The sequence below is a fragment of the Thamnophis sirtalis genome, unplaced genomic scaffold (genome assembly GCF_051295495.1).
Source record: "Thamnophis sirtalis isolate CommonGarterSnake01/CBP01778 unplaced genomic scaffold, rThaSir2_p1.2 scaffold_7, whole genome shotgun sequence".
NCBI lineage: Eukaryota > Metazoa > Chordata > Lepidosauria > Squamata > Natricidae > Thamnophis > Thamnophis sirtalis.
Genome location: NW_028261387.1, coordinates 79,909,060 through 79,932,785, shown reverse-complemented (window position 1 = coordinate 79,932,785; position 23,726 = coordinate 79,909,060). Strand labels below are relative to the sequence as shown.

The following is a 23,726-nucleotide window of genomic DNA, read 5'->3' as shown; positions in this document are numbered from 1 at the left end:
GTTAGCCCAGGATACTATATATCCCTTATTATGCTAAATTATGCTAAAGATCCCTCCATACATTCCTTAAGAACACACGCTGCTTTTTCAAGCAAACTCAAGAAGTTTACAGAGCAATATTCTAACTCAATTTTCCTCGACCTTTAAAAAAAATACATCCCAGCCAGAGGCAGCATTCAAAAACCGCTTGGCTGAGAATGATGAAATTATAGAAAAAACAGTCTGCTGTTCCCTATCCCTCAAATCAGATTAAAGCGTGTTTTTATTTTCTCTAACCTCAACACGGAAGAATGGAAGACTTAACTGGACAGAGGACAGGTTCTCCTGCTTGAGCAGGATGGGCTGGACTAGAAGACCTCCCGGGTCCCTTCCGGCTCTATTCTTGTTCTAATTCTGGACAAGGGCAGGGGATGGGGGGGCAGTGGATCACAATGGATCGTTTGTCCGTCCCGCTCAGCGTGGACAATCCTCTCGCCTTTTGAGTAAGTTGCCGCGTTCGCCTGAGGGTTTCCCGGAACGAAGGAGCGCGTTACGCAAGGTTAAAGAGTAAGAGAATGCGCCGCGCCCTCCTCCGTCCCCGGTTCTTCTCCCAACTCTCCGCCTCTACGGCCGGCTTCCACCTGACTCTGCGAAGCGCAGCCACCGCGTTCCCAGGCAGGAAAGGTCCTTCGCTGGGTTCCCGGAGGAGAAGGGCTCGCCAAGAACCGGGAGTTCTCCAGGATGACTCGTCCCCGGGAGGAACGCAGCCAGATGGCCGCAAGCTACCTTCCGCCTTCTCGGGGAGTCCCCGAAAGCTTCGTGCGGGCAGCAGGGAGGAGGGGAGAGCGGCGCCTTCGCCTGAGCGATCGCTAGATCCGGCCAGCCGAGGCTTCCCCGGAGGCGTCGCCTTCCCACCCCACCCAGCGCTTTGCACTCCTCCCCCGCCTTCCAATTGGCAAGTCCCGCAGCCGGCCTCCCCAACGCTATATATGCCTCGTTCCGCCGCGCTATGGGGACCTGAGCGGAGAGAGAGCAGCATCCTCATCCCGCCGGGCTCCAGACCTTGCTTCCCCACATCCGACGCCACTTGACTCCAGAAAAAAAAAGTTTCTTTCTGGTCGCCAGGGATCCCGACTGCCAGGGCTTTCTAGATCGCGTCCCTTCTAGGTTCCCTCTTCGTAGCTCTTCTCCTCCTTCCTCCCGCGCCTGACTTTTCAGGATATAGCCTTCCCTCAGCTGGAGGTTCGCCTGCGTTTGAAGCATCCATCCATCCTTCCATCCAGTATCAGAATCATGAGTTCCCCTTTAAAGCGAGCCCCGCTGCTCAGCTCTCTCCTAAAGCTGCGAGGTCCTGGGAGCGCGGCTGCTTTGCAGCAGCAGCAACAGGTGCCCACTTCGTCCGCGTGCGCCTTAGAGCCCAAGACGCAGGTGCCTCCTTCTTGCCCCATGCACGCTCCCCATTCACTTTCTGCCCTTCCCGGTCCGATCAAATGGCCTCTGATGGGCAGCCTCTTAGACATCCTCTGGAAAGGGGGCCTCAAGAAACAACACCAGACGCTGGTGAGTAACTCGTGTTTCTCCCACCACCCTCTCTTCCCAATAGATCCCTAGCCCAAAGGGTCACGTATTTTAGAACGGGTAGTTCTTCGAATGGCAAAAGGAGTTGCTAACCCTCCCTGACCTTGAGGTTTTAATGGCAGGATTGAGAAATATCTCTTTTAAGAGTTTGGAAAGTATTTCCAAGATCGTCTAGTTCAGCATCCCCTATCGTTGTGATCGAGGGACCGATGGCCAAATTCCCAGACAGCATCATTCCCTACAAATTGGATCAAGTTAATCCAGTCAGTCTTCAAACCAACGCAGGGAATCAGTCATTGGGGCATCCTTAAACGGGTGACCATTCCTGCATCTTGTTTTAAAAAACTTCCTAAGGAAAAAGAAGCAAGCAGTTTTTGAAACAACATGTTCTTACATCAACGACACTAGGAGGTTCTTAATCCAATGCTTAATATAAGCCTCCCCACTGCCCACCGTTTGAACAGATTTATTCTGATCCATCTTTTGCCTTCAGGAACCGCGTCTTATAAAATACTAGACATCGAGTGTGTGAACTGAAAGTTGTGTGTGCCATACGGAGTATTTATTCGCCTCTTCTTGCAAGGAGTTTTGTGAGATGGGTGAGCCTCGGGGACGGAGTCCTTAGCTGCCCGATTTAACCTCCACTCTTCCTTCCTTCTTTCCTTCCTTCCTTCCTTCCTTCCCTTTTCTTTCTTCTCAAGGCTGAGTACCACCAGCGGTTTGGCAAAATCTTCCGCATGAAACTTGGGAGTTTTGACTCGGTTCATATAAGCGCACCCTGTCTGCTAGAGTCTCTCTACAGAAAAGAGGGTGCTTATCCTCAGCGCCTGGAGATTAAGCCCTGGAAAGCCTATCGAGACTACCGTAAAGAGGGCTATGGGCTACTTATTCTGTGAGTAAAGACTTGGAAGGACACATATCGCTTTGTGCTGAGAATGCCCCGTGCTTATGTTTGGCTTGAGGTTTAAACGCAAGGGATGCTAAGAGCAAAGATTTCAGATTGTTGTTTTATAAACACGTTTGAGTCTTTGGAATTTACAAATATGAAATGATGATGGGAGAAAATTCAAAGTGCCATTTGTGGGTGGTGGATACTTTATGCATTTAACCTATTTGTTTAGGTTTTATTTAGAGTTCTTTGGCTTTTGGGACCATGTTCTGCTGTTTTACCCTGGAAGCAAGCAAGGTTATTAGCGGACCAGTGTAGAGAAGCAATTTGTAGCATTGCCTCTGGTTAACTTGAACCTAACCCTCCTGGCAACATTAGAATGGAAAAATTGCAGCAGGAAAAAAGGCAGTTTTAGAACTAAAGCACATAAGATAACAGTCAAGCCAGAAGGGAAATGCAGAATGTGAAGAATGCTTTATAATGGTAATTTAATATCTCAGTAAAAGTAAGAGATCACTTTCAGTTATTTCTTCCAAAGATCAGTGGCAACGGAAATATCTAGTGCATCTTTCTAAAAGCTAAACAGGACTCTCAGAGTTTTAGGTGAGATTAAATCAGGAGAATTCCAGTAAAAAGCAGCAGAAAGCCACATGCATAAGGTACATTTCCATGTGTGCCCAGGGCTCAAGCTTGACTAAAGGGAAATTTTGTCTTTATTTTATAGAAAATAAATAATATATTGGGCTACAAATCAATTTTCCATATTGTCAAACTTGATTAGTCTGCTTGTTATCTTCCTTAAACTGTATTAGCATTCTCTTACGAAATTTAATGCCCATATTTAATATTGTTTTAACATTTCCGCATATGCCTTTCATTTTAACCAGGAAATGTAAAAAAAAAAATCTTTTAATCACTTGAATGTTTGTTTTTCACAGAGAAGGGAAGGACTGGCAGAGAGTAAGAAGTGCATTTCAGAAGAAATTAATGAAACCCTTGGAAATTGTGAAGTTGGACATTAAAATCAATGAGGTACTGCACAAGAAAGGTCTGATCCAGACACGGGTGTAATTTGTAATTTTGAACACTCTTGTTATTATAAGACAGCTGTAAAAGAGGGAGGGGAGAAATTAGAAAATTATCTCTCCACAAACCATGTGAAATCTTTCTTAACTTATGCCAGTTGGAAATCTAGTTGAAACAATAATTTTGAATGCATCTCACGGCTTTCCCTGGCATGTAGAAATGTATCACATGAGAGAAAATTGAAGGCTACAACTTCCTTCTAAGCATGCCAAATTTTTATATGCAGGAAGAGGAAATATTAATGTGAAGAGCAAATATTCGTATCTAGCCTTCGGGGGCAAGTGGTTTAAAAGCATATTACTTAATTCCTATTTCACGTTACGATTTCACTAGTATCTATCAAGGGGCATGGTGGCTCAATGGCTAAGACCCTGAGCTTGTCCATCAGAGAGGTCAGCAATTCGAATCCCTAGCACCGCATAATGGAGTGAGCTTCTGCCAACCTAGCAGTTCGAAAGCATGTAAAAATGCAAGTAGAAAAATAGGGACCACCTTTGGTGGGAAGGTAACAGCGTTCCGTACGCCTTTGGCATTTAGTCATGCCGACTACATGACCACGGAGACGTCTTCAGACAGTGTTGGCTCTTTGGCTTTGAAACTGAGATGAGCACCGCCCCCTGGAGTCGAGACCGACTAAGACATTATATAGTATCTATCAGTTACTAATATATTTTTCACTTCTGGCTTAGTTAAAGTTACCAAATGAATAGAGCTTTTCCAACTCTATGATAATTTTGATCACCTCTTTTCTGTTTATTTTCCACGGCATCTGTTTTGTGATGCACTGATCAGAACGGTACATGATATTCCAAGTGTAGAATTGGCACACCATAGACTTGAAAGCCTTATGACATTAATATTTTAAAATTTGATTTACCGGTACTTCCTAATGACCTTTCATTTCACTGAAGCAGAACACTAAGAGATCTTTTCAATCTCTTCCACAGGTCCTAGCTGATTTTATGCATCAGATAGACACACTCTGTAACAAGAATGGAGAAATAGAAGATTTATATTCTACGCTGAACAAGTGGTCATTTGAAAGTAAGATTTTTTTCATTCATTCTGAGATCATTTCTGCTTTTTCTCTATACTAAAGATGTATACATGCAAGTTAGCTTTCCCCAACCTGGAGTTCTCAGAATGTCTTAACCAGGATGGTTATGTTGGCTAAGAATTCTGGAATTCCTTCCCCCACCACACCAGGTAAAGATTAGATGAAGAGCTAGTTTGGTGTAGTGGTTAAATTGCTGGTCTAAATACCAGAAGATCATGAGTTCGAGCCCCACCTTAGGCATGAAAGCCGGTTGGGTGGCTTTGGGCCAATCATTTTCTTCCAGCCCAATCAACCTCATAGGGTTATAGAGAAAATAAGAGGAGGAAGGAGTTTTAGGCATGTTTGCTAGTTTGAGTTACTTATAAAATAATAAAGATGGAATAAAAATCTTATAAATAAATAAAGGTCCTCCATATAGAGAGGAACTCTAGCTAGTTGATTATTACTGAATGCATTGTCCTTGGGGCTTCAAAAGCAGTATTACCAATAATGGACATTATATATTAATTGCATCAAAATGAGAGGATTGGGCATCAGAGATACGTTAAGGAAAATGTAGTCAAGATTCTTGGAAATGGTTTTGCTATGAATTCTTTTTTTTTTCCCCACTAGGTATTTGCTTGGTGCTATATGGGAAAAGGTTTGGACTTCTGAAGCAAGACGTAGAGGAGGAAAGTTTGAACTTTATCAAGGCTGTAAAAACGGTATGAAAGTCCCACGTGCATGATAGCCAATTGTAAGATATTAGCAAGTCAGCCATATGTCAGCCCAGGACTGACACCCTATCTGCTTCCGTAGGAATTGCAATCCAGGGACCCACCTACTTTTTTTTCCAAACAAGTTTTTTATTTTATATTATTTATGCATACTAATGTGTGAATGGTGTGATACCTGGGTATCATACATTTCAATACAAATAATAATGTTACTCATAATTATTACATTTCATTCCCATTATTTCATATTGTTTACACATACCCTTTCTACCACCCTTCAATTCCTAAAACCTCCTTCTTATTCTTTCATATATCTTAATATGTTAATACACACACGCACACACACACATACACATACATACATACTATTATTCTAGTCTTATTTCTATCTCTATTTTAACCTCCCCCCATGCTGCTGTAATATTCAAAGATTCTTTTCTATTTCCCATCTACTTATTTCACTCTTCATATCTATCTATATTAAAATATTTATCCTAATGTCTATTGCACTACATACAACATAATTATCCAGCCTATATAATTCTAATACTAATACACATTATTGAAGTATAATATTTTACTCTTTCCCCCCCCCCTCCCCTTATCTATTATCTCTTGTCTGTCTATTTTGCTATTGTACCTCCCAGCCTTCCCTGCACTTATTCAATTATGCAACTCCAGCATGGAATTGATTCTGGGATGTATCATCTATAAAAAAGGAACCACAATCAATGAGAAGTACTGAGAAGCCCCAACTGGTGTGAGGTTTCCAAAAGATGCCCTAATTGATTCATGAGCCTGAGCCAAGTTTCAAAAGAAAACCAGTCATTTATTAGGAGCACAATTTCGTCAATACCCTAATGCAGTCAGATCTAAGCCTCATTTGAATCATAGCTGAACTTTACCCCTGTTCCTTCCCTCCCCTCAGTCTGTGTCATAAATCACATTCTCCAACGAGGTGCACCCCTCACAAGCCTGCTGTAGTAATCTGAGATCTGATGCTAGCTGAAGGTATACTTGGAATGTGCTCCCCTGCCCCATTTTCCTCACCATGTCAACTGTATGAGTTGACAACTAGAGCATCTCTGTATACTTCATACACAGAGATGCTCCAGTTGGGTCATCTTGGTCATTTCCATTGATTGAGCTCTCTTGAAAAAGCTCTTGAAGCTCAATAAGAAAATAAGCTGCCAGGAATAATTCCAGCAATCTAGGATAATGCCTTATAGTAGGCTGGGTCACTGGTTGATTATTAGTTGCTTCACAGGTGTCAGGGATTTTTTCCCACCGCCTTTGATGAAGATGCATGGAAACTGTCCCTGGGTTCTTGCAATTTCAATTTCTATGGTAGCCCTTCAGAAATACTTCAGATTGTTGCCCTCCAAATGGTGGACTCAGACTATGTTCACACAAAACCCTTAATCAGATAAATGAAAGTCCCTATTGCAACGATCAAAGATTGGTTAACTTTAATCTTGTTAATTTGGGGAGCAAGGCTTGGGAGGTTGTGCAAACCCCATTCATTGGGTACGTGATAATTATATATATTAATATATATAATGATAATTAGATAGGTAGGTAGGTAGGTAGGTAGGTAGGTAGGTAGGTAGATAGATAGATAGATAGATAGATAGATAGATAGATAGATAGATAGATAGATAGATAGATAGATAGATAGATAGATAGATAGATAGATGATAGATAGATAGATAGATGATAGATAGATGATAGATAGATAGATGATAGATAGATAGATGATAGATAGATGATAGATAGATAGATAGATAGATAGATAGATAGATAGATAGATAGATAGATAGATGATAGATAGATAGATGATAGATAGATGATAGATAGATGATAGATAGATAGATGATAGATAGATGATAGATAGATAGATAGATAGATAGATAGATAGATAGATAGATAGATAGATAGATAGATAGATAGATGATAGATGATAGATAGATAGATGATAGATAGATGATAGATAGATAGATAGATGATAGATAGATAGATGATAGATAGATGATAGATAGATAGATGATAGATAGATAGATGATAGATAGATGATAGATAGATAGATAGATGATAGATAGATGATAGATAGATAGATGATAGATAGATGATAGATAGATAGATGATAGATAGATAGATAGATAGATAGATAGATAGATAGATAGATAGATAGAGGGAGAGAGAGAGAAACTCTGAGAATGGGATAATTTGGGATTCAAGTTAAGATTTTATGCAGTACAGTGAAATGTGTAAGGATTACTATGATCTCTGGTTCACATGGAACAGCTTCTACTTGGTATTCTGGTTTAAGGCCCAAGGATAGATCAGTTTATTGAATCTAAGTTTTAATCCTTTTTCTAACAGGAAAATATATCTTCTTTTGAACTTTCCCTAGTACTTTAATAATGGTGTGTTTTTTTTCCTATGATATGCTACAGATGATGAGCACTTTTGGGAAGATGATGGTGACACCAGTTGAACTCCATAGAAGTCTAAATACGAAAGTTTGGCAAGCTCATACAAATGCATGGGACAATATATTTAAGACAGGTAACTGAAGGACACCAAAAGTATTTTGTGAAATATGCATTTGCATTTTAGGTTGGGCAGCAGATTTTGCATCTTGCGTCAAGAAACCAGCCTGACTATCTGGAGCTCATTTGTTTTCCTGAAGCATTCTGTGGAATAGGTTGAATCAGTGTTTTTTAAAAGTTGGCATCCTTAGGATTCAAGGACTTCAATTCCCCAGTCAGAATGCTGGGAGTTGAAATCCACACACCTTAAAAGTTGCCAAGTTTGAAAAAGACTGGGTTGGATGCAAATCTTTATCCAATCACTCAACCCTGTGGCTGAACAAAACTTTTATCTTAAATCTCTCTTAGCCAAGTTTGACAGGCTCACTAATATACTAAAATGGATATTTAACTTTTTTTCCCTGCTATTAGTGACAATTTGTATGAATATTTGGTTGTATGGCTTAAGTTCACCATGGAATGAATAAAAATACTAGAATAGTCAAGGCAAAATTTTGAACATTATGCTTGTGTGCTATGTTTCCTTCAATGAACTCCAACGAAATAACCAGGCATCGTTATAATAAAATAGGGATCTGAACCTTTTTTTTGTATACTAAAAGTCTTCATCCTTTAATGAAAGAGGAAGGAGCTTTTTGTAGACCAACCTATTAAACTCTGTGCCTCGCCAGTCATGTTGGAACTCATTCTCCCAGAATTCCCTGTTTTCAGACAGGCTGGCAGGTAGTCCTGGAAAATACAGCCCAAATACATTCAGAAGATGATAGACTGGGAAAGGTTAATCTAACTTGTAACGTTTCCTGATGTTTTTGAATGTTTTAAATGTCTCATGTGTATGAAAAAATAGACCTTTGAGGTTTCCATGCCATAATATTATTGTTTAATTATCTCTTTTGTCAGAGTCTGTTGTTGCAGAAGCACTTCCAGCAAGGACACACGAGTAAATGAACTTCAGCAGGATTCAATTATATATAAGAAACTTCTTTATATGCAATACCAAATAGCAGAGTTCATATTGTATAGTTACAATATCAAGAACACAGAAGCAATATTCATAGAAGCAAGTCATTACAGAGTAGAGAGATACAGAGGCTAATATTGTACAGAGGCTGAGGGAAGTTACAGAGGCCAAACCAACTCTTATAAGACCCAAGGTGGCGCAGTGGTTAAATGCAGCACTGCAGGCTACTGCTAGATCAGCAGTTCAGCGGTTCAAATCTCACCGGCTCAGGGTTGACTCAGCCTTCCATCCTTCCGAGGTGGGTAAAATGAGGACCCAGATTGTTGGGGGCAATATGCTGACTCTCTGTAAACCGCTTAGAGAGGGCTGAAAGCCCTATGAAGCGGTATATAAGTCTACTGCTATTGCTATTGCTATTGCTATTATATATAGTTCAGCAAGTCTAAGCCACACCCAGACTCCAAATGTCTCTTATGGCACCATATAAACAAATACTGTGTTTCAGTTTCCCAACAGTCCCCATTGGCTGACCTGTTATCATGTCTATCCAAACAGTCCCCATTGGTTGACATGTTACCATGTCTATCCAAACAGTCCCCATTGGCTGACCTGTTGCCATGTCTATTCCAGTCTATGAACATACTCTGACACTTTCTCTTTCCTCCTGCAGTGAAATGCTCCATTGATAGTAGGCTGGAAAAATACTCCGCAAATCCCTCTGAAGATTTCCTCTGTGATATCTACTTTGGGAGCCAGCTTTCAAAGAAAGAACTCTACGCTGCTATTTCAGAGCTTCAGATTGCTGGGGTTGAAACGGTAAATGCTGTTAGCTTCTTTTCATTGGTAAATGAACAGTGATTTCGGATTTCTGATAACCTGCCACACACTGCAAAGGCTTTTTCCTTTCTTCCTTCAATCAGAGCTTATTCTTTTAGGTAGCACTTTTATAGCATCGAATAAGGTATTTTAACACAATGACCGCATTGGTTTGTACATTCCATTTCGCTATAAGATGCAATGCTGCTGTATTTGTTTTGCTTTTTTTCTATGATCTTGATTTTAGGCCATTCACCACAATGATGCATTCCAGAAATATCTCCTATAATTCATATCACACACAAATTTTGGTTGTGATGGGAATTATTGTGGAGGTTGAAGGAGCCTAATGAATTATCTTAAACTTAACTGACCATTATTTGGTACAATTCCATGGCAATGACAATCTGCAATTGATACTCATTACCATTGGTAGTTGCCTTACAAAGCTGATTGGTGCAAGCAACCATATCTGCATATGTAGGGCTCAAGCTAACTACTTCATTGTATTCTGCCTATATTACAGGAATCTCTCCAGAATACGTGCCTTCTCTTGGGCACAAACAGATAAGATCCCATGGTATTTGGGTGGGTGGGGGGTGGATGTCAGCCCTGGATCTTTTGTGATTGAGCAACAACTCAAGGCTAATTCCTCTCTTGAAGTCACCTTCTTGTCTGTGTGGCAGTTTCTCAACACAAAGTCACACAAAGCTTGATAAACTAAACAACTATTTAGTCCAGTTCATGAAGTCATCTGGAGTTAAGGAGATGTATTTTTTTTTCTAGACAGACATGGGTGAGAAAAAGACAAGGACGTAAATGCTTGCTTGGCAGTTATTTATTAGTGCTAAATAATTGTGGGATAGCTTCTGCAGCAATCTACCCAGACGCCATTGTGTCATTGCAGTATGTATTACAAATGTGCTGCATTTCAGATTCAGTCTCTGAATAATACTTGCATAATGATATTGTGTTTCCATCTCTGAAAACACAGCACCTTGCTTTAAAACACTTTGAAAACAGCTGCATCCTTTCCCAGGTTTGTGCAGTAGTGGTGGAGGGTAGCCACGGACGTCAAAGAAAAGAGGTTGCAGCTTTGAGATATTGCATTTTGGCTCCACATGCTCTTTTTTTCTGTCTCTAGAGCAGTGTTTCTCAACCTTGGTGACTTTAAGTCCTGTGGACTTCAACTCCCAGAATCCCCCAGCCAGCATAGTATATCTGGCTGGGGAATTCTGGGAGTTGAAGTCCACAGGACTTAAAGTCGCCAAGGTTGAGAAACACTGCTCTAGACAGAATCCAATTCGTTCCCAGGTGTGATGGAATGTGCACCTTTGAAGGGAGAGGTGGTGGAATGGACTAATGGTGAAGCAGCAATTTCCCAGGAAGGAGAAATCACATTCCAAGGAAAGGAGTGAGACTAGTCACAACACAGAGCTGGATAGGAGACAGAGGAAGAAATTATAGAGAGCCACTCCCTAGAATCTGCCAGGGTATATCCATTAGGGTATGCATTTAATCTGGCAAGATTCTGCCTATATATATTACGGTAATGAGCAAATAAAGAGCTGAATTTTGGCTAACTCAGTTCAATTTCTATGTCATTCTTGGGTAGGGCCTGAAATATTTGCTGGGCTGTATTGCAAACAAACATCCATTTGCAGTAGAATCTTCTGGGATGGGAAAGCTCTGGATTTGTTGAACCCTTGGATAGGATGTAAAACGTAGTACAATCCTAGCAGACATAGTCAGTTGCAAGGATAATTAATTAGAAATTACACAATTACATGAATGTAGACTTATGTAGATATTCTGCCAGTATAATTGAGAAGTAGCATGAAGAATGTGGACTGGTGCCTCAAGCAATCATTGGAAATATGGTTGCCAAGTTCTAATTTTCAAAGTGGCAGAAAGGGGAAAATCAGAGAGTGTTTAGTTTAGTTTAGCTTATTGCCATTACACCTTGTACAATGAAATTAAATGTCATCTTCAGTGTACATTCTAACTATAAAAATAAAAACACAAACATACATCCTTCACATTCTATATAATCAAAATTGAAAACCCAATATCGCAATTATATTGCACTATACTATAGCAATAGTTAGACTTATATACCGCTTCATAGGGCTTTCAGCCCTCTCTAAGCGGTTTACAGAGTCAGCATATTGCCCCCAACAACAATCCGGGTCCTCATTTTACCCACCTTGGAAGGATGGAAGGCTGAGTCAACCTTGAGCCAGTGAGATTTGAACAGCCGAACTGCTGAACTGCAGTCAGCTGAAGTGGCCTGCAGTGCTGCATTTAACCACTGCGCCACTTCGGCTCTTATAGAATTCAATATAGTTACTGCCCTGAGATAGAAGCTGTTTTTTCAGCATATTTGTCCTTGATTTTCTTATCCTGTACCGTCTGCCAGATGGTAATAATTAAAAAAAAAGGGGGTGCCCAGGATGAGATAGATCTTTAAGAATGTTTTGAACTTTCTTAAGGCAGTGGGAGCTATAAACCTCTTCCAAAGTGGGGAGAGAGAGAGGGCAACCAATCATCCTCCGGTCAATGACGTTAACCCAAATTAATTTCATTTTGATTAAATCAAATCTGGTTTTCATTCTGACCCTCCCTTTATTGTTATGTTTTGGAAGAGTGTTTTTAGCATGACATTAAAGAGCTGTGGGAGGGAATCTTTGTCCCTCCTAAAGGTTGGCACATTCTTATAGGGTTGATGAGACCAAGCCATCCAACCAAGTCTGAAGAACTGAATCAGAGCTTCTTTCACTTTCTTGTTTCCTATTAGGGGCAGGGTGAGGAGGGTTTCCCTTGAATTCGAGAGAAATCTTTTGAACATTCTACCTGCACAACAGGTAGAAAATTTAGAAAAGAGTGTAGAAGAATTTAATTCTGGCATTAAGAAATGGGAAAGAAGAGATGGTTGCTCCTATAAAAGTTGAAAGCAGAAAAAAAGACATTTCAAATGGCCCTACTGTGACCTTGTTGTCCTTCAAAAGGGGGCAGTAAAGATTTTGGACAGAAGTTCAAAACTCTGTAATACACCTTACAACATACAAGTGCAGGTAGCCCTTGAACTAAGCCTGGAATTATAGTTGTAAGCTGTTACAGTTGTAAGTCAAGGATTCATTTTTGGACAACTTTTGCAGCAGTCATTAATGAAATGCTGTGGTTGTTAGCCGTATATATTTTATCCAGTGGATGTTTTTTTGCTGGAAACTACAAATAAATGCTGGAAAGCGGCAAAAAACCATCACAATCATATAAGTGTGAGATCTGCAAACAGCCCTAAAAATGAGTCAGTTGCCCAGCACAATCGGGTGACCGTGTGTGAGCGTGCACCTTCATGTGCAACCATTTGTAACTTCTAAATCAAGTCTTAAGTCACTTTTGCGGGCCTGTTGTAACTTCAAACTGTTTTTAAGCAACAAGTTGTATGCTGAGGACTACCTGTGGCATTATTGGAATCATTGTAATATAGAGGCCTACCTTAGAGATCTCACAGGGAAGCAGCTTATCCAGTTTATTGTAGATGTACATATATTTCTATCTATGTTTCACTTTTTGCCTACTTGCATGCAAGTCAACTTCTTGCTACAGATGCTCTGAACTTGCATTAGGGAGACCAGATTTTATTTATCCACACTTGAGACAGGAGGAGTAGGGCACAATCTTACAATATCAACATTTTCTGCATTTCATTAATAATATTCTTACATTAGGCATACACAAAGCTTTGAGGATATAAAATTGCTGTGAGTGGTTTGCCAAGAACCACTTCTGAAGCAATAATATGTGGGACCTGGGGGGACACACACACACACAATTTTATTTTCTTTCTTAATTAAAATTAAAGAGTTAATGTGGACACCATCCAATTATACATTTAATAATATTTCCTTCTGTTGCATTACAAATCTATAATTTGATAATTGAGGCTTTTAGAAGCTCATTTTAGAACCTCAGGACTTCAGATTATCCATCTCTAGTTTCCATCAACTGTTAAATCTCAAAATTGTAGGGTCATAGACATTTCTCCAAATTGTGAAGCCTATTTTTTTTTTTAAAAAAATTGTGGGACACAGTGGCTCAGTGACTAAGACGCTGAGCTTGTCAGCAGTTTGGTGAACCCCTAGCGCTGTGTAACGGAGTGAGCTCCCATTACTTGTCCCAGCTTCTGCCAACCTAGCAGTTTGAAAGCACGTAAAAATGCAAGTAGACAAATAGGAACCACTTTTGGTGGGAAGGTAACAGCGTTCTGTGTACCTTTGTCATTTAGTCATGCCCGCCACATGACCACGGAGACGTCTTCGGACAGCACTGGCTGTTTGGCTTTGAAACAAAGATGAGCATCGCCCCCTAGAGTCAGGAACAACTAGCACATATGTCCAAGGGAACCTTTACCTTTACATTTTAATTTTTTTAAGTGTCTTCACATTTTTCTACAGAGCCATTCCTAGGATAAAAGCAAGTTCAGGCTTTTTACACACCAAAGTTGCCTATAGAACAAAAATATTTTTTAGGTATAATGTGTTTAGGTTTCCTCTGTTAGTATAATCATTCAGGGTGTTGATTTCTTTTAGACTGCCAACAGTTTACTTTGGGCTCTGTACAACATCTCCTGCAAGCCAGATGTCCAAGCAAAGCTGTTTGAGGAGATACAGAACGTGGTTTCACCTGGAGAAGACCCAAATTGCGAACACCTGAAAAAAATGCCCTATTTGAAGGCATGCCTGAAGGAGTCAATGAGGTAAACTGATTCACAAACCTAAGAATAAAATTATTATTTTCCCCTTTGAATTGGCAACTGTAAAGCACAAAATGCAAGTAAATATTGATAGTTCAGAGGAAGACAGTTGTAAGAGGGATACATAAACAGAACAGGCTGCAATTCTGCCTGGTCCAACTCTTTCTTCATGTTTGAGGACAAAGAGCATGTTGGAGTGGCATGTGGAGAAGACCTTGGGAGACAGGGGAAAGAGATGCTACCTAGGGAATGGTCAGATAAGAGATAGCATAGCCCACAGATGGATAATGGTAAAGATAAGAGGCTGAGAAGAAAGGGACCCTTCCTAGAGTTGGCACAACTGCTTTAAAGTTCATTCCCAATCTCAAAAATATGTAGCAATTTTGTTGGAAGGTGAAGAGTGAAACACAACAAGAATTTTGAAATGGTTATACCAAAGCTTTCTAAGATAAGGATGTTAACACATTCATGGAGCTTTGAGCAATAGGTTTAGAAAGTCTCTTTGGTTACGTCTGGATGTTTTGTATAGAGATGGCGCAGTGGTTGGAATGCAGTATTGCAGGCTACTTCTGCTGACTGCCGACTGCCAGCAGTTTGACAGTTCGAATCTCATCGGGTCAAAATTGACCTCATCTTCCATCCTTCCTTCTGAGGTTGCTAAAATGAGGGCCCAGATTGATGGGGGCAATATTCTGACTCTGTAAAGCACTTAGAGAGGCCTGTAAAGCACTATAACAGTGGTATATAAGTCTAAGTGCTATTGTTAGTGCTATAGCCCAGCCATTAATGTGTGCCCCCCCTTGATAGATATGTTTGATCCCCTAAATAAAGTGCACATATCTCATTTTACTGTAGGTTAACACCTTCTGTGCCGTTTACCACTCGAACCCTTGACAAAGAAACAGTCCTTGGGGATTATGCTCTTCCAAAAGGGGTAAGTGACTTCCACCACGTACTGTAAATGCTCCACTTATTTTGATTAAAGGTTGAATGCATAACCTGTTTTCCAACCAACAGCAGCACTTTTATAAAATGTGATTGGCCTTATAGCTTATCACACTTACTGGCACGTCAACAGTTGGGAGAGGTCCTGCACTGCAGGGCCGGATCTCATAAATAAAACGCTTGATCTTCTTTATGTCTTGATAAATGTCAAGCATAGTTTTGCAATTGCTTTTAAATCTCAGACACCTCTTACCATGGATATATAGGTAGTGATTCAAACGTTGTAGGCCTTAAATACCCCAAAACATTTTTACATCTCCTGGTAGCATTTTCTCATATGTTTTTTTCCCATTCTGAGCTAGGAATGCACTCAAACCATAATGTAAGAGCTACACTGAGTTTAACATAGATCAGGGGTTGGCAAGCTTAAACACTCAAAGAGCCATTTGGACCCGTTTCCCACAGAAAAGAAAACACCGGGAGCCACAAAGGTCCTAACCAGAAGTCCCCCATTCAATTCTGGAGCCAACCAGAAGTCCGGTTCCCCCACCATGGAGTCTCCTCTTAGCACAGTGTCCTTTTCCCTCTCCCTGTCCTAACCGAAAGCCCTATCAATTGTGGACCTGACTGGAAAACCTGCCACTTGCCATAGAGTCTCTTCCTGGCATGCCATACTTCCCCCCCCCCCTTCGCCTCAACTGGAAGCTCCTCTCAAAATTGTGGTGCCAACCAGCAACAGGGAGCCACAACAGAGGGATGAAAGAGCCACATGCTGCTCTAGAACCGCGGGTTGCCGACCCCTGACGTAGATTAAGTGAAAGAAGAAAAATCCCTTCTTTATCTCCCTCACTCCCCAAAATCTAGAAAAAAACCCCGATCCTTATTCTATCCATATGTATGACATCCAGTTTTATCCATTTCAGCCTTTACTCACACGCACAAAATATTGTCTGTGGCTTCTTGCTATCAAAATAGCAAGACTAGACCATAGACTAGGCCTCCTCCAAATTCCATCAGCCGGTCAATGTCGACTGGCAACTACCCGGAGGAGAGCCTTCTCGGTGGCTGCTCCGACCCTATGGAACGAACTCCCCGTGGAGATTCGTACCCTCACCACCCTCCAGACCTTCCGCGTAGCCCTTAAAACCTGGCTGTCCCGACAGGCCTGGGGCTAAAGACTTCAACCCCACCCGAATAGTATGACTGTTGTGCTTTTTAACGATGTATTGTCTTTATGTGTATAACTTGTTTTGTACTTCCCTCCCCCTGAATTGTGAGCCGCCCTGAGTCCCCTCAGGGAAAAGGGCGGCATACAAATAAAGTTAAAATCAAATCAAAATCAAATCAAATCAAAATATATATACGATATTCAGCTTTTCTTGATAACAATTTTCTCTGATATGGATTTATTTATTAGTTTTATTAGGCCATCCTATCTCATGCACATGACTCTGGGTGCCTAACAACATGAAAAATAATAAAAAGTACAATTTTTTGAGAATAGAAAAGATGAAATGGAACAACAAAGAGAAAATTATAAAAACATTACTCAGCATAACACAAAAATGGGCTCCATCACACACTTGTGGCCTCAGACTCAAAGACTTTTTACTAAGATGCCACTGAGCAAACTGTGAGATATCCTTCAGTATATTTTATTTATTTTAAATTCTGCTCAGTCAGCATTCATGTATCATTTTGGGGGTTTTCTTGGGGAAAATTGGATAATGACAGTTGCCTTGATATCCATGTTGCCTTATAGTGTCTTTGTTAACGTAATATCCTTAACTAGCTTATTCAAAAGCTTATCAACAACATTCTACCTGGTTAGAGTTAATTTGATGAAGGTAATGATTTTTGCCTTATGTAAGCTAAATTTGTTTGATTAGATTCAAGGCATTGAATGAATTCAGAAAATAAATTAATTCAGTAAGCAGATTAATTATCCCATGTGAACATGCACAGTATATATAAGCAGACATTTAACCCATCCAGCTCCTCCCTGAATCCCAGTGTAGTAAAGTTATTGGGGGAGAAGAAAATCATTTGTTGATAATTCAGAGATCCGCCCGGTAAAATAATAAAATGTATTTTCACAACGTTGGCCTCCTTAAAAATTTTATTTTAAATTATAAGGTCTGATCCTGACCTCTTAGAGGTGTGCAAAAGCTCTGCTTTCTGTAGCATTACTTAACATGCTTGAAGTCTGGCTCCTACTCAAGTTAAATCTGATTTAACTTGGCTTTAAAAGGGGGAAGCAACCCTGTATTTCCCCCCTCCCTAAGAATGCCATTTCTCCAAAGAACTAAAATCCTGCCTTTTTTTTTAATTCACTGGAAATATATTTTCATTGCAAGAAGGTTTGTCATAATTTTATCTCTTCTCTTAACTATGATCTTTCCTTTGGATTTTGCTAGGTGTCTATTTTAGGTTCACCATCAATGTTTTGACATAGGCAACTTCCTTGAGTCATTCCCCCCCCCCCCAACCAAAATATGTCCATTTTTCTCCCTCCTTTCTAAATACACTTTGTGTATTTGTGTTTGCATTTACAGACTGTGTTGATGATCAACACTTACGCTTTGGGATGCAATGAAGAATATTTCAGTAACTGGAGTGAATTTCAGCCAGAGCGTTGGTTGCAAAAAAACATCCATCCATTTTCTCATGCGCCGTTTGGAATTGGAAAAAGAATGTGTGTGGGGCGTCGACTGGCAGAGCTGCAACTCCAGCTAGCTCTCTGTTGGGTAAGCATTCTGTTATTTTAGATACATCTCTCTCTCTCCCATTCATCTGTACAAAAGAGAAACCATTCTATGGCAGCAGAAATGTATTTCCTTGTAATGGAATGTAGGGATGATCTTAGAGAACAAAGAGGCAAAGAGATGCTACAGAGTGGATGGTCAGACAAGAGAGGGAAGAACCCACAGTCACTTAATGGTCAGAGGGGGGGGGAAACTTAAGAAAGACCTGCCTCAATTGATCAGTTAAAAGTGGTGGTGGGAAGTTTGTACTTTCAGAGTTGCAAGAATCTATTAAAGTAGCCTTACGGTAATGTGGAATTAAGCAGTAAAAAGTAACAGAGTCGGAAGGGACCTTGAAGGTCATCTAGTCCAACCCCCTGCTCACACAGGAGACCTGTACTAGGGATTCAAACCGCTGACCTGCCAACCTTTCTGATCAACAAGCTCAGCATCTTAGCCACTGAGCCACCTCGTCTTCTGGTTGTGTTTCCTATTTGGTTCACCTGGAATATATAAATTATAAATTATCGAAACCTACATATCTTCTCCACTGCAATTTTGCTAATCCCCGATGGTATTTCGCTTGAGAGACAGAGATGTGAGAGTCTGAAGGTTTTTTTTTTTTTTTTCCAAAGCAGGGAATATAGCAGCTTTGCATGTACCATAGCAATGCTTCAGCTTAATGTTCTTCTTCAGGCACAGCCAGAAGGAAATTATGTACGTATGCTTCTGCTTTGGTTTTGCATTCCTCACATTTGCTACATCAATTGAATCCAACAAGTGTGATGAATCTTAATGAGAATTAGAAGAAACTAGCCACTTTCCAAGCACAGATTGCAAAATTGGCTAGTTTCCACAGCTCAAGATTTAAAGGTAGAAAACCGAGCTGTGATTAATTTCCAATGGGTGAAGAAGCTCTCAGTTTCCCTCCTTGTCATCACTCTGGAGGGAGGAAGAGCAGAGAATGCAAGCTTTTTGTTTCATTAAGCTAAGTTATTTAAATATTAGGTAAAGATAAAGGTAAAGGTTCCCCTCGCACACATGTGCTAGTCGTTCCTGACTCTAGGGGCGGTGCTCATCTCCGTTTCAAAGCCTAAGAGCCAGCGCTGTCCGAAGATGTCTCCATGGTCATGTGGCTGGCATGACTAAATGCCAAAGGTGCACAGAATGCTGTTACCCTCCCACCAAAGTGGTCCCTATTTTTCTATCTGCATTTTAACATGCTTTCGAACTGCTAGGTTGGCAGAAGCTGGGACAAGTAACAAGAGGTCACTCCATTACGCGGCGCTAGGATTCAAACCGCTGAATTGCCAACCTTTCTGATCAACAAGCTGAGGGTCTTAGCCACTGAGACACGATGTCCCTATTTAAATATTAGTCAAAGTTTATTACAATATTTAATACATCAACACTGATCTTTTTTGAAGTTACAGAAAATCTTACAGATGTTCTTATATTAATTATGAGCATTTGGATTCCTGAGAAACAATCTGTTCAAAGTTTTGCTGGCCAAGCCCTACTGGAAGATCTGAAAGGATACATTGGAGTAATTTTCTCCTTTGTAGTGGAGGGTGAATTGTCTTTTTGATGAGATGAACTTCCAATTTTCATTAAATCTAGGAGGAGGACTCTCTTCACAAAAGATCTTCAAAAAGAGGCTGGGTGGTCATCTATCAGAGATGCTATAGTGATCCTGCACTCAACAGAAGATTGAACCAGAAGATCCCTTCCAACTTTAGGGTTCTGGGGTTCTGTGTTGTCCCTCCAAAGGAAAAGCGACCAAATGAAAGCATTGCTACAATCATTCCTACCTAAAAAAATATATATATTGCTTATTTCTCTTACTGAAAGGAATGAACTTTTCAAAGCCTTATGGACTTTGCTGTATCAGATTTTCCTGCTCTTGCGGCCTGTGGGGTTAAATTTTGACACAGACACTGACAGGTTCCCCAGCTCAGAATAAATCTTGATTACAGGTTGGGGAGGCTCTGATGAACTTCATTTCCCTCCTTGTTATTACAGCTTATACGGAAGTATCAGATTGTAGCTACTGACGACAAGCCGGTAGAAGCTCTTCATTTAGGAATCCTCATCCCCAACCGAGAACTTCCTATTGCATTCAAACGACGCCAAGGTAAAAATTAGTGTCCCATAATGGAGTTAATTATGTTTAAGATGATCTTTAACCTTAAAGTCAAAATCAGAGACTCTTCAGAAATGGAACGAGAATGACTGGCAGCTGTTGAGAGTAATTCTACTTGCATGTTTTTGAAAAGGAAAATTTCTAGCTATCATGATTGCAGAGGGACAGTGAAAGAAAAGAAAGAAGGAAAGCAATGCAATTTGTTAACATCCTACATTTTGAAAGTGTATGCAAACACAGATAAACATTTGGGTCATGATAGACAACTATTTTGTCAAGTACGGAATACCAAGAAAGCACTTTGTGAACTGAGTTCATTGTGACATGCTGCATTTTTGGACTATAAGACGCACCTTTTTCTGCCCCAAAAGAGGCTGAAAATCTGGGTGCATCTTATACACGGAATACAGCATTTTTGGCTTCCCAAAACCCCTCCTCCTTCACCAAAAAGGCCATGCAGTGTCTTTCGGAGGCTTTCAGAGTTCTCCTGGGGGCTAGGGAAGGAATAAATGAGCGAAAAATGGAGCGTTGTTTGCTCATTTTTGCCCCTCTCCCAATCCCCAGGTGCACTCTATAAGCATCCTCAATGTTATACATGCCCCCCTTTTTTTTGACAAAAAAAAAAGCCCCGTTTTCGCGAAAAATGGGCCGTTTTTGGGAGGTCTGCAGAATGCAAAAACTTTTTTTTTTAATTTGCCTCTTCAAAATCTTGGTGCGTCTTATACTCCTTGCATTTTATACTCTGAAAAATAACGGTAAGTGTGATATATAGACTGAAGGTTCCTGGTGCAAGCACACCTGTGCTAGGAATGAAATAAATCAGGACATTTTAAAGTTCTGTTTTGATCAGTTCCTTTTTTAAAATTTGGCTACTAAGGCCTTTCGTAAATATATTGGTAATCAAAAATACTAGTTTAACTGTTTCCCCTTTTCTTCCTGAACTGAAGAATTGATTAAGTTGTCTCTTTGTTTTCCCATAGATTCTACCGGAGGAACAGCTGACATTTTTGTTAGTCAGAATTCTTGAATTTTGGATTCCCAGATCCTGCTAGAGTCTACTTATATTTTGAGCAATGGGTGTTAACAGCAAGGACAGAACAGCAGGAATCCAAAGCTAGCTTGAAAGCAAATCAGTCAAGCTATGTTGAGCACACCTAAGCAGTCACTTCACATTAGTGTAAAAGGTATACCAAAGGTTCCAAAGGTATACAGTGGAAGAATGACAGAATTACAAACTTGGTAGTTTCTTTACTCCTAATCTTGGGATGAAAGAAAGGTCCATTTTTTTGCACCTGCTGCTGTGAAATGTACAGTTCTCAACCCATGCTGTTAATGTTTGTAGGAAAGCAATAATCATGAAGTGATGGAGTGACTTGAGTCTGTGAGTTCACTCTTGACATCAGGATGGAAACGCTGGAGGAGAAATTTTGTTTTGCCTGTCTCCAAGTCCTGATGGAACTTTAAATGAAGACCTTTGTCTGCAAGAGGGTGAACGTGATTGCAAAGGGACGGAAAGTATCCTAGGGAGTGGACTGTGTTAGATGTCCGTAAGGGAAAGAATGGTAATAATAGAAGTACTAATAGAGGAGGAGAGCTGTGTTAAGTCTACAGTGGCAAGAAATCTGGAATGAATGCAGGGTTTGTAGAAATGCTGAAGGGCTGTATTTGAAAAAAAAAACACAAAGTAAGTCTGGTTGTCTCTGATGTTGCATTGTTACAACTACTGGCGCTTTGAGCAAACTCAGCAACTATATATGGAGAAATATCATGCATACAAACACACACACACACACACACACTCACCCAGAGACTTTCAGGCAGACAGAACAATGAGTCACATTACAGAATGCAGACCACCCAAATTGTTATGAGCCCTTCAAGGTGATGTGTACTTTGGAGACTAGAACAAATAACTTATGCTCGGAGGCAGTGAGCTGTACACTCGATGACTCCATCTATGAGGTGAATAAGATCATACAAGCAGACCAGTACAATTTATTTCCATCCAAATCAAAGCCAGCTCCTAAATTATTTCTAGCAGTCCAACAACTTTTCCTTTTGCTAACTGAAGAACTGAGGCCATCATGACGTACACTGATGCAACTTAAACGGCAGATATTATGGGGAGCAATGGCAAGTCTAGCTATTCCATTCTCTCCACCATGGACCCTCATATAATCTGTCCACCACCTTTTAAGCTGTTTATCAGCTTTCATGTGTGGATGGTAGGAGAGGGAGATGGGATGTTATCTTTTCTTTTGCCACAAAACAACAGTATATCTTGGGTTCGTCAGATATGATGATCGTGATCTTTTAACTGCCTTTAAAACAAGAGTAAAAAAATTCTTTGGGACAATGTTGTAAGAGTTCCATGCAGGTTCTTGATCTCAGAACTGAGAGTAAATTAGATGTGATTCATTTTTGAACACGACTTCCATGTCTGAGCTACCAGGGTTGGAAAGAGGATGCTAGTCTGTTTAGACAATCAGTCTGGTCCAGCAAGGTTCCACTTAAGTTTCCAAATTCACACTGATATGTCACAATTTAAGCAGAATGGAACATCTGCCTTACAACATTCCATAGAATATAAGGATAATAGTTCCCAGGTATTTTATTGTATTCCTTTTGATACAGTTTCCTTCTTATTTTGTTTTTACGTGTTTTTAATTGTATTTGTTTTTTAAAAAAAGTAAATGTGTTTTTTAAGACCTCTCTATTTTGAAGATTGTTCAGAGCTTATTTTTTCTTTGTTTTTTAAAAATAAATTTCAACATCCATTTCATTGTTGATATTTAAGCCCTCTGTTCTGTTCTGAGAATTTTGTAATAAAAAGAATTTGTGGACAGTTTTTTTTTTATATTTGCATTGAACGTGTCTAGCTTCTTCAAGATTAGCAGACTTTATAAACCTTTGTAATGGAAATTGCTTGTGGTTGTGATGCTTTCTTCTATTCAAAATGGTTTTTGCACTGAATGCAATGGTTGTACAGTATTTTCTTTAAAAATGGTTTCCCCTAAATCTACACTGAGCACAGACACCTTTCACAAATCCAAATCTCATTTCAGAAATCAATCAGTCAGCATAACACAAATACAACTCCCCCACCTAAAATTAAAACTCTTTCCTCATCTCATATAATTGAACTAATACATCATTATACTGTACATTATATACCTCTGGAACAGCTTTCCCACCAATGTGAGGTTGGCCCCAACCTTCCTATTCTTTCAAAAGGGCCTAATGTCTCTTCCCGTTGGCTTGCAGCCCCAGTGGGGGAACAGCACAATGGAGGTGGTTGATTGAGTAATAACAGATCCTACCTTCCCCCACTCCCACCTTCCCTATGTGTCTAATTTTAATTTTTTATTTATTAATGTAAGATTATTTATATATATATATATATATATATATATATATATATATATATATATATATATATATATATATATATATATATATAGAGAGAGAGAGAGAGAGAGAGAGAGAGAGAGAGAGAGAGGGAGG

The 23,726-nt window shown here is 40.1% G+C and overlaps 1 protein-coding gene across 4 annotated transcripts; it reads left to right on the top strand.

The window, feature by feature from the left end:
- Window positions 1-697: 697 nt before the first annotated feature.
- Window positions 698-23,395, top strand: CYP24A1 (cytochrome P450 family 24 subfamily A member 1). Of its 4 annotated transcripts, XM_087720479.1 has the most exons (12): window positions 698-1,539; window positions 2,259-2,449; window positions 3,385-3,478; window positions 4,480-4,576; window positions 5,202-5,293; window positions 7,762-7,873; window positions 9,489-9,634; window positions 14,227-14,393; window positions 15,246-15,324; window positions 17,891-18,082; window positions 20,102-20,213; window positions 21,203-23,395. In XM_087720479.1, the coding sequence occupies exons 1-12, from the start codon at window positions 1,273-1,275 to the stop codon at window positions 21,247-21,249; spliced, it is 1,596 nt and encodes a 531-aa protein (XP_087576605.1). In that variant the 5' UTR covers window positions 698-1,272; the 3' UTR covers window positions 21,250-23,395. The 4 variants fall into 4 exon arrangements, with proteins under 4 accessions (XP_087576605.1, XP_087576606.1, XP_087576604.1 ...); XM_087720480.1 differs by lacking the exon at window positions 21,203-23,395 and having other exon boundaries at window positions 20,102-20,224; XM_087720478.1 differs by lacking the exon at window positions 21,203-23,395 and having other exon boundaries at window positions 19,700-20,207.
- The last annotated feature ends 331 nt before the right edge of the window (window positions 23,396-23,726 follow it).